This window comes from Neomonachus schauinslandi, chromosome 4 (genome assembly GCF_002201575.2).
Source record: "Neomonachus schauinslandi chromosome 4, ASM220157v2, whole genome shotgun sequence".
Taxonomy (NCBI): domain Eukaryota; kingdom Metazoa; phylum Chordata; class Mammalia; order Carnivora; family Phocidae; genus Neomonachus; species Neomonachus schauinslandi.
This window is the reverse complement of record NC_058406.1, coordinates 168,764,219-168,776,462: the sequence shown is the minus strand read 5'-3', so window position 1 is coordinate 168,776,462 and position 12,244 is coordinate 168,764,219. Positions and strand designations below refer to the sequence as shown.

Below are 12,244 nucleotides of genomic sequence, written 5' to 3'. Positions count from 1 at the left end.
GCTTATTCTAAGAGGCGTCCACTCCCCCCAACCCTCGCCTTTCTCTTCCTGAGTTGAGAGGCACTGTTCTAATGCACTGGATCATGTTCCTGAAGTTCAGAACAGGTCAGATGGGAATGGGAGAAAAATGCAATGGTGCTTTTACATAGTTAATAGAATGAAATACCAGGGGCCTCAATTCAGAAGACTTGGAAACGGTATATAGAAAGGCAAGCAGATAGTATAGTTCCATGAATAAGTGTGCTCTCACAATTTTTGCCCTATGGCTTTAATAATGAAAACTGCCCACTTGCCACTGAAAATTATTGAGGGTACTATAATAAGCATTTGAAATTATTACATTAAAATGTAAGGCATATGCTAAGTATGAACCTTAGAAAACAGAATTTATATTCTAATGCATCCACTTGAAGTGTTTCACAAAAAAATAACACTAATTAATTGCAATGACCCCAGTATTTTGATGACTCACTATTAAAATGCATAATTTCCTAATATAAAATGATTTAGGCACCTAGCATTTCACTTCTTTCCCTTACCTGGGTGTCTTCCATTTCTTATTTCAACACTCTCAGCAACTTTATGTATTTTTCTTTAGATTTACTCACAACCTATTCTTTCCAAAGGAAACGTTTTAATTAATATGTATTTTGTCAGTGTTTAATATTTCTTTGGTATACACACAGGAGTCATACCTGCACTTTCTTTAACATTTCAATAGCTCCTTACATAGTTAGACATTTTAATAAGAGCCCAAAGGTTCTTGTTTCATTGTTAGGAAAGCTCATTCTTCAACTTCAATGTTGATAAAAGATTATTGGGTAATGATGTCATTCGTTACTAACACGAAGGAACTGTATCAAATTTCCCTAAATAAAATACCTATAAATTACAGAAAAAATAGTATCTCCCCTACACGTGTATCTCCTAACATTGCATCTAGAAAGACAGTCTGTTCAAAAAGAGTACAACCTATATAATTCAGTTTTGGCAAATCTGTTCAACTTTGTCAGTTCACACCTAATGATCTGGAAGGACAATAATCTGATAGCTAAATAGATGAAAAATGTGTATATACTTCTTCACTGTCTTGATTCCCATAAAAAAGATTACCAATCTCTCAAAGCTATGAGGAAAGAAAAATTACACAACTTTTATGTCATTAAGATCATCAAGTCATTAAAACCCATAATTAAGATCCTCAAGCTTTCAAAGTTGCTCCTTCTCTCTCTCTCTAGTGAACATTCACATGAAGGCAATATGTCCAGGATTATTTTTGATATACAACTACCTTCAAATAAATCCCTTCCAAAGTATACCTTTAAAATCAATATTTGCCAAAACAAGTTTTGTAGAAGTGATTAAAATGATCTATAATTTTTAAGGTTCTCTGGGAGGTCTTCAAAATAATGGATTAACAATTAAGATGGGATAGTGATCAAATGATTCAAATCTCACAAGTAACTGACATCACAGTTTTACCTGTAATTAAGTCAACTTCAGCAACATCTGGTATTTATTAACGAGTAACTTAGTGGAAGTTGTCTTGGAAGTCAAATTAGCAGTAAACTATTCATATAGACACTGAGTACTCAGTAATATTATAGTTTCAAAAGCATTTTTATTAAACTTTTCCATTCTCTTCAGTTGAAAGGCTGTGCTTTTTGCTAATATTAGGCATGACATGACAATGTCATGACAGGTAATGGCAAAATCAAAACTAGAGAATAATGTAGAAAAATAATTTTAAAAATTTGCAAGCCAAATTATAATTTTTCCTTAAATAGCACTGTCCTTTGTATACAAAGTAGAAGCTACTGACCTCTGTAGGGAATAAACTGAGGTTGCTCTTGCTTTTATTATCCTTGTTTTCCTTATATTCAATAACACAAAATAATAGGACATTCGGCTAAGGTAAAATGTGAGGATTAAGTCCAACTGATAAACATTGGGATCAAACATGTGAATTCTGCCCAAGCAGCATAGGGCATCGATTAACTAAGGAAATGAGATGCAATGTGTTTTAAAATGATTTTTAAAAAATTAATTGGCAATTATAAGTTTATAACTTACCCCTTTTGGATCTGTAAAGGCTGAAGATCTCCAATTGGTAACCCATCTGAGGTAAAGAATTTTAGTAATTCTTTAGCGTCCAATAATGTGATCGAGTCCCGTGGACCCTCTTTGTGACCCAGCAACTGTTCAGATGAACGAGGTAATGAACCAGTTCTGAGAAAATAATGTTATGTAGATTATTAAAAGTGGGTTAGAATTCACCATAGTCAGGAAAAGGTGATATGAGCAGAAACCAGAACAACAGACAAAGAAAACTACAGAACTATATATTTAGGAAAGAAAATAAAGTAAAATCTTTGTGAATCATTTAGTATAAAAGTATATTTTTAAAAATCTGTAGGTCACAGTGAAATTTGTAGTTAACCATGTCAATAATGCTACTATTTAACTAAAATAAACATAATTATATTCTTTATAAATGGCATGAGGAGCACCTGGGTGGCTCAGTTGGTTGAGCATCCAGATCTTGATTTAGGCCAAGGTCATGATTTCAGGGTCATGGGATCAAAGCCCCGCGTTGGGCTCCACACTGAGTGGGGAGTCTGCTTGAGATTCTCTCTCTCCCTCTGCCTCTCACCCCTGCTCTCTCTCTAAAATAAATCTTTTAAAAAAATAAATGATGGCATGATTATTTAGTAGTGTGAAGTTATCAATTTTATAAAATTTAAATCTAAGTGTTTTTGTACGTTCTGAAACCCCATAATCTCATAAATTTTGATGGTAGAGACTGAAGGGAACTTGAAAGATTTTCTATGAACTTCAAAGATTACTTGAAGCACAACCATGAAATCAGACAGTAATCAAAAATCTCTCCCAAGGTCTCTCCTAGCCATGATTATAACATTATGAATAAGCACTGGATCATTATTATACCTGAAATATATACAGGAGTTCATACTTCTCAAACTACTTTAGATACAATATGTTCTTAATCCTCACAAATTTCCTTGACAAAGACAGAACAAGTCTTATCTCAAAATGAACACCTGAAAATAAGTACTTTCTAAAGTGAAAGTCAGCATACCAAACCTAGAAAAGAATTATTACTAATTTCAGATAAAGATACTACCACACATTAGTTTGTATTACAAGCCCAGGGTGACACAGCCATTTAAAATGACAGAACCAGACTGACTCTGAATTAGGTACTATTTCTATCTACACTCTCCCTCTGTAAACCCCAAAAGCTCACAGGAAGTTTAAAAACTGGAAAAAGGAAAATACTTTACTTTCAGAGAATGGTAATGGTTTTATCAAGCACTGAGTCAGACCATGCTACTGCTCTGTCACCAAAGCTTAAAAAACTCTTTTAATATCTGCGCAGAAAATTAATTTCATGACTTTCTATTAATACTATTTCCTGATTATTTAATCACTCCAATCAAGCATACTTATTGGTGATTATATGATTAAAATGTTGACATTATGGTTTTAGACTATTTCTAAAAAGATCAAAAATGTACCAAGAGTGTGTCCCTTTCCCCCTCCTGTCCCCTTTATTTTTAAATTGAAAATATAAATCTAATAAAAAGAGTCAAACAAGGAAATACTCAAATGTTTTCTCTGAACTTCATACTCCAAGAGGGTAGGAACTACATTATGAGTTTAATTTAATTTCTATATAGCTATTCTCTAATTGTGATTCACAAAGGTTTCTTAATGAACATTACTCCTAATCATTTTATAGGCTAGGTGGATTGGGGACATCTATAATTTGCATTTATATAGGACCCTGGACACAAAGATATCAAAGCAATTTCAAAGCCCAGTTTGTGATAAATTACACCACCAAGATATATCTTGGTTTTAAAATCAATCAATCAATCAGTAAACTAATAGCACTTTATTTTGTCCAGTGTTTGCAAGGTTACAAAGTATTTTTTCATACATCATCTCATTAAGCATTGACAACTTTGAAATAGAACTGGGATTGTTATCTCCATCTTACGGATGAGGCAACAAAGTCACACAACGGGTGAGTTTGTCCAAAGCCAAATTCTTTTATTTTATTTTATTATGTTATGTTAATCACCATACATTACATCATTAGTTTTTGATATAGTGTTCCATGATTCATTGTTTGCGTATAACACCCAGTGCTCCATTCAGTACGTCACCAGACTAACCCATCCCCCCACCCCCTTCCCCTCTAGAACCCTCAGTCTGTTTCTCAGGGTGCATAGTCTCTCATGGTTCGTCTCCCCCTCCGACTTCCCGCCCTTCATTTTTCCCTTCCTGCTATCTTCCTCTTTTTTTAAACATATAATGTATTATTTCCAAAACCAAATTCTTATGACTTCTGAATTTCACTATGTAAAGCATCCTTAATTCTCCAGTTAATCCTATTTTAACACAATACAAATTCTGAAAATATGCAAAGTGACTTTTGTTCCCAACCAAGAATTCAATGACATCTCCCCATACTGTGACGTACTCTCAAGTATTTGAGCACTGACTCTGTAAATATCATTGGAAGATACTAAAAAGAGTTCACTGATGATAATGTATAGACTCATAATCACTGCGTGTAATTTAGTAATATAGGTATGATTTGAGTAGGAGAAAAGGAGGTAAGGACAGTAAAAGGAGATAGATATACCAATGTAGAATGAGGTAAAAAAAAAAGGTGCAATAAAATAAGCTTCATGAAAGAAGTAATGATATAGTCCTTGGGTGTTTAATGAAGAAAGAGAACACTGAGTTGTAACATTTATAAAAGGCTTAAGAGAAAGGTGATATTTGATTGAGACTATGAATGACAAACAATCTAGTTCAAGATGATGGTGCATTAAGCATCATACAGATAAACCTCTCCACTCAAACAAATGGAAATCACATGATGAAGTACCAGACACTAAATTCCTAAGAAGGTTGAGAAATGAAAGATGAAAAAATGATGGAACAAACAAAAGGGATAAACTAGAGCAAGCATGTAAATGAGAGCTAGAGAGAGAAACTTACAAAAAAATGTGGAAACTGTCTTCTTCCCATCCCACAATGCCACAGTGAGACTCTACACATGGGCTGAGTGACAATGGGCAGAAATCAGGAAATGTATTTTAAGAACCCTACTAGAACAGTTGTTCAAGTATCACCCTCCCACACCTCCCCTTATCCCTGCAATTTTGTCTCCAAGTGAAAAACAGAGAAACTGCTCTCTGAAGATCCAGAACTAGGTACCTGTCCCAGTCTCCGTGCTGATGCCCCCAGAATAAAGCCCTGTTATTTCAGTCTTGGGTGAAGGAACAAGGCTGCCTACCTTCTGATACCCCCATAGGTGCCCTAAAAGTCTACTAGGTACGCTCCACTCTCCCTACCCACAATATTCAAATGAGAACAGGCGAGAAACATGACTACACATATAGAGAGAAAATAAACACCAACTACCTATATAAACCAGCTTCGTACTAAATTCCGACCTAGTAACAATCAAGGACCATCAGACATGGAAGGAAAGCTACACATAAGAAAAAAACACCAGAGGAACAAACAGAACAGATACAAGAATAATGAGATCATCTAAGGAACAGAGAAAACAAGTTAAAAGGAGATTCCAATTAACATCCTTTTAGTATCTTCTGAATTCTCATTATTAACAAAAGAAGAGATCGCTAATGAAAAAACAGAGTTGAGAACAAAAAAAAATTATTAGGAATTTAAAGTATGACTATCAAAAAACTTAAAAGATGAAAGCATAGGTCAAGAAAATATCCCAGATGTAGGAGTGCTGACAACACTGACTCCATCTTTGGCCCTCCGTCTCGTTCATGCAATGACCTCTCTTAGGACTACGTGTTCCAGGCCCCTTGGAGGTTGATGTGTGCCCTGACCAGGATGTGGAAAGGCTTGTTCTGATCTTCCCTAAAGTTGTTTAGGTTAACTAGGAGAGACAGCCTAGTTTCTTCCCCTTTCTCCTCTCTGGCACACAGATGGCTCCACCAGATCTGTTAAACCCTTTGACCTCACTACAATGACCTCTGCCCAACCCCTCACTCTTATAAAATCTGTAGATTAAAGTCCGGACTTTGTGGAGAATAGCTGCACAGTGCTGGATTGTTATCCGCTTGAAACTCCATCAGTAAGTTACTCTGAATAAAACTCTGTGTGGAAGGTATGGAATGGTTTGCTTCGTTTTTATATTTCCAAGTGCCTTCTCAGTTTGGAGGATACTTTACTGTCTCTCCTCCACCTTCCAACACCCAGAACATAGAGCAGGAGAGAGAGTCTGGAAAGGGATCCACTAAAATGTTAACAATGATTATGTACACACAAAAGTGTAAGTAGCAGGTGAGGAAGAGCAGTGTTTTCTCAACATCCTACTCTGTAATGCTCTATCTACCTATCTACTTACAGTATGCATGTATTCCTTTAATAAAGGAAATATTATTTCCTATTAAAGCTAGAAAATACTTATATTTCATAAACACAATGTAAGAATTAAGAAAAAAATGCCCATTTAAAAATACTGAGCTATTTAAATATTACCTCATTTTTTGTTTAGCTTTTTCAAAACTTTCCAAATTTTGAAGAACATGCCTTTCTGGCCATTCCAAAGGGTTCGTTTCCATTAGATTTGAAGAAGTAGGTTCTACTGAACTGGTGTCTAAAGTGAAAGAAACCTACGTAAGTACTGAAAATTATTAACATATTGAATTTTGCTATATGAAAACATATACATGTAGATAGATCCATCTATCCATGTGCACATGCATATATGTATATATAAAGCCGTGTTGGATTAACTGTGCACTACTTACCTCAGGCATTTATTAAGGATATCTCTGATGGCCGAAACTGTGCAAAATGCCATTGAAAAGTTTTTTGAAATGAAAAAAAAAATCACTGTTAAGCTTTGTTTATATTACTCTCTCCTCATAATACAAGTTATGAGCTAGAATTCAGAAAATGAATTAGCACTATGAGGACTCCTGTGGAATAAAAGCATAACTTGCTTATTTGTGTGTATGTGTGTGAAACTAGTACTAAATGAAAAGGAGGCAATTCTCTGGAGAATATATTGGATATACTATGTGATTTTCATACCAGAAACAGGAATTAGCAGCATTATCCAGAAAAGTTCATATTTTTGAAAGAGATTACTTCATTCTCAAAAGTATAGTAATACAATAAATAACATAGGATGTTCTCAGATAAAGGTTACCTTAGAAAGAATTTTCACTTATCCATTAATGTAAGATGCCTTAACATATACATCTTCAAGTAAATCACTAACATTAAATGTTATTTCACTACTAATAAAATATTTTATACCAGAGTGTGTTTATCCTTCTAGCTAGTATGTTGCAATGAACTGAGATTACTAATAACACTACAATTCGTATCAAAAACATAAAGGGACAGCTTCCATTTGCATTATAAATTATTAGTACATCCAAACTATTTTAACACTGTCAAAATTACTAACTGTACAACTTTTTGGATTCCCAAAATATCTGGTTTTTAATATTGTTTTGAGTTATTACACACTATTCTAATAAATTAACTGAAAATTACTGGACATTAGTTGTCTGACTATTAATTCTGACAAAAATACCATTTTATACTTTGAAGTCTTACAAAATGGTGATTTGGTAAAGGAATTTTTTTTTTAATTCTTTTTTTTTTTTTTTAAGATTTTATTTATTTATTTGAGAGAGAGAGAATGAGAGACAGAGAGCATGAGAGGGAGGAAGGTCAGAGGGTTGAAGCAGACTCCCCGCCGAGCAGGGAGCCCGATGCGGGACTCGATCCCGGGACTCCAGGATCATGACCTGAGCCGAAGGCAGTCGCTTAACCAACTGAGCCACGCAGGCGCCCCTTGGTAAAGGAATTTTTATACAAAAAAGAAAACACTTAAACATAAAACTGAAGCCAACTGCTTGTTATTTTCCCTTTATTCATTAAACTACTTAACCTTGAACATTTTAAAATATCTTTAATGACTACATTGGATTGCCCTCACCAAACACCATCCAAATATACCACTTCCCATTTCATAATAAGGGTAGTGAAATACTATTTTATATAGCAATAAACTTTATAATGAAATAATCTACTTTTTAATGTTGACATGGCTTTCCACTAAAATCATAAAGCAAATATCATTAGCAGATCTGAACAGTTAGATACTGAGAACTCAAAAGAACACAAGTCATGTTAAATAAAAGTAAACATTAATTGTTCTAAATATTACAATATAATTAATTATTAACATTGACTATACAATTTACATAAATATAAATGACATAGGCTAAATAGTAAGGAATGGATGGACAAACATTCATATGTACTTTTGGGTAATAATTTAATACAATTCTTATAGGAAAGTAAGACACAATATTTTGTTTATGTGGCAGTCAGGACACTAGGACATGCTGACAACCAAAAAGCATAAAAAGGGCCTCTGAGAAACCAAGAACACTGCTTGTTTTTGTTTTTTTTTAAGTGTTTTACTTTACAGGAGAAACAGAGAAATGAAAGTGATGCAGTAGGGAAATAGGGACTCAAAACCTGCCCTACACAAATCAAGGCAAACACAAAGGAAGTAATACAGCAGGTGATAATATGTGCATAGTAACAGAGGCCATCATAGCCTTACATACACAAAGCCTTACAATCACAAAGAAAAGGTTATATTATAATTGGCATATTCTGTTTAATAAAGCAAGAATTATAAACACATACCAGAAGATTCTTTTTTTTTTTTTTTAAGATTTTATTTATTTGACAGAGACACACAGCGAGAGAGGGAACACAAGCAGGGGGAGTGGGAGAGGGAGAAGCAGGCTCCCCGCTGAGCAGGGAGCCCGACGCGGGCCTCGATCCCAGGACCCTGGGATCATGACCTGAGCCGAAGGCAGACGCTTAAAGACTGAGCCACCCAGGCGCCCCTAGAAGATTCTTATTAAAATATTTGAAATAATAAAACTGTGATCTTATAAAATTACCTAGAAAACTCATTTATGCAGTGTTGTTTATGTGCTCCAGTGGCCTGAGGTAAAGGAGAGAGCTGCTGCATTTTGAGTTCAGATATTACATTTGGCATTGTGAAGGTTTTTAGCAACTTTGTGGCAATGAGTATAGAAAATGGTTAGATCAAGACATTTTCTCCATGCTGATTTTCATGTTACACATGCTAGAGTGCTATAGTTTTTATACACACAATAAAAGGGAAAACAATAATCTTGATGATTACCAATAATTCCTAATGAGCATGGTTATTAAAGAATGGGATCGGAATATGAAACATGATTGACCTTATTGGTTCCTTTGCTGTATAATTTGCATCTAGATGTATTTACTCAAACAAAAGCTACAAAGGATGTTAAAAATCACAACTCCATTCTTAGGAGTCATGTTCAAATGTATAACCTGTCAAATTTCAGTTCAGGCTCTAAAAAATCTTCAGGGTTTCTTTCATTTGTTCAGTATTATTTTGGGAGGAATGAAATATGCCAGGTACGGTACTATGCTCTAGGGCACTGAAGAAAGCAAGTAGGCACACTCCCTACTCTCAGAGAACATATGGTTCACAGTGAAGACAAATAGTTAATAAATAATTACATCTATAGTATATAATTTAACATAGGAAAAATAACTTAAAGAAAGATACAGAAGATGAGTACCACTGGAAACAATTTAAAATGAGGAAGGTCTGGGAAAGCCTCTTAGAGGAAGTAACACTTAAGTCAAGATCTGAAGAATGACTATCAATTAATCAGGTAAAGACTGGGAGAAAAGTATTCCGGAAAGAGGACACCACGTGTGTCAAGTTCCTGAGGTGGAAAGGAAGGTGACGTGCTCAAGGAATGGAAAGACTGTGGCACCAAGGAAACAGAAATGTGACACTGGAGGAAGCCAGAAAGACTGTGAGGGCAGACATCTTTTAGGGTTTTTGTAAGCCATATTAAGGATGACACATTCTATGTACAATGGAAAGCAATGACAAAGGTTTGAGCAAAGGAGTGATATAATCTGATTTACATTTTAAGATGAGCACCCCTGTAAGCTCAGGGTGTTAATAGTGTCCTAGGACTTGATTTTGTATGAGAACTATAAGACACATTTCCATACTTACAGAAAAACCTGTGCAATGATCACAGCCCTTCCTACCTTGTAACTGTTAACTCCTGCACAAATTCTCTGAGTAAGCCAACTTTTCTCTGGAACTCAGTCTGCCCTTTCTTACCTCTATGACTCTGGGTATGCAGCTCCTGCCCCCTGGAAAATCCTATCTTCTCCACTCTACCCAGATCCTATGCATCACTGAAGGCCTACATCCAAGTCCCTTCACTCCAAAAAAATGTTCTGTGACTATCCTACCCTAGTTATATTCCTCGCCTCTAAATTCACATTCATTTATTTAAAAACAAATATATAGCACTTCACATCAGGCAACTTTCTAAGCAATTTATAAATAATACCTTTAATCCTCATAACAACATATGTCAACTCTCATTTAAAGATGAAAAAAAACCTGAGGCTCAGAGAGGTTAGAAAACTTGCCCAAAGTCATACAGCATGTAAGCTGCAGAGCTGCATCCAACCTTGTTAGTCCAGCTCCAGAGCCCAGGCTGCAACCAAGAAACTGTGTCTCTCATTTACTGAACACGTGCCCCCATTTACAAGTAACCTTGCACTGTCTCCAACACCTGTCAGATTATTCTGCACTGTTACTGACCGTTCGTACTGATACGTCATGATGACAATCATGATAATACAAACAGCTAATAGTTCTTTGGCATTTACTGTGTTCTTATATGCATCAACTCATCTAATCCTCACAATAACCCTAGTGAGTGGGTAATATTATTAAGCCCATTTTATTTTATTTTATTTTATTTTTTAAAGATTTTATTTATTTATTTGACAGAGAGATAGACAGAAGAGCACAAGCAGAGGGAGTGGCAGAGGGAGAGGGAGAAGCAGGCTCTGCACTGAGCAGGGAACCCGATGAGGGACTCGATCCCAGGACCCTGAGATCATGACCTGAGCCGAAGGCAGACGCTTAACCATCTGAGCCACCCAGGGGCCCTATTAAGCCCATTTTAAACATGAGGAGGCAGAGGCAGGGATAGGTGGGATAACTGCCCAACGACACTCAGAGAACAAGTGACAAAACTCAGACTTGAGCCCTGGCAAGCGAGCTCCCGAGCCTGGGCTCTTGAAACGGCACTGTGTGCTGTATTTACATTTTGTTTTTGAAATTGATCATAACCTATTGAAAGTCAAGGATCCAAATTTTTACTTCTATGTATACCTTTATGGTGTCAAACAGAGAAAGGTTACCCCACAAACATTACTGTTAACTTGACTCTTTGGTTATTTTCTTATTAACCAATGGAATAAAAATGATTCTCAAGGAATAAAAACAAAAAATTACCCTGTACGTTTAAAATGCCAGGCAATCATCAAATGCTTTCCTGCTAGATCTTGTAAAGCTTCACTGTATCCAAATACATCACAAGAATAGGAACCAGGAAAAGACAAAGAGTTGCAAGTTAATATAGAAATGATTTCCTGCTCCTTCAGTGAAGTTTGGTGACCGTTCCTACTACAATGAATGGCAAATGCAGAGCATCTTATTGTAGGTAGTTTTAACTATAGTCAACTTATTGTGTAGGTTCTACTATTCTCATCTTCCGAAAATATGGCTTAATAGAAATCTGCCCATTCTAGGAGCTTAGTAAAATTAATAAGAGGAATCACCTTAAAGTGCTTCTCCCTCTGCTCAAAAACAATTATATTAAACATGCTTAATGAAAGAAGTGACAGAAATTTTTTAATGTTTAAATGATGAGAAATACATACAAAAAGAACCAGTATTCTACAAAAAACTTACCATTTAACATATTGGAGGTTTTAATTTTGTCTGTCTTTATTGGAATTGTTTTAGGAATAAAGGCATCAAAACGATCTAAAAAGCGTTCCCTTGTGAGTATTAATAGACTTTTGAGTTCATCAACTGAAACTACTTCAGGCTGCTTTGCCAACTTTCTCCTTTCTGTAAGACAACAAAACAGTATGATTAACCATATAACTATTATTTTAAAGACTCTCAAGAAGTGCATCTACTACTCTTTCATGATAAATATTTTCAAAAGTAAAACAGTTGAATTTCTCCAGCAAATCAACATTCCTATGTAGGTTTTCATTTTAACCCAATTTG

General features: G+C 35.3%; 1 protein-coding gene across 1 annotated transcript in view; it reads right to left on the bottom strand.

The window, feature by feature from the left end:
• The window catches only part of LOC110578917 (MDM2 binding protein), a 71,187-nt gene that overhangs the window by 15,035 nt on the left and 43,908 nt on the right, over window positions 1-12,244 (bottom strand). Inside the window, exons 14-16 of the mRNA XM_021688435.1 lie at window positions 11,918-12,079; window positions 6,562-6,679; window positions 2,074-2,229 (exon numbers count right to left, since the gene is read on the bottom strand). Coding sequence (XP_021544110.1) covers window positions 2,074-2,229; window positions 6,562-6,679; window positions 11,918-12,079 — 436 coding nt within the window. The remainder of the gene's footprint in view (window positions 1-2,073; window positions 2,230-6,561; window positions 6,680-11,917; window positions 12,080-12,244) is intronic.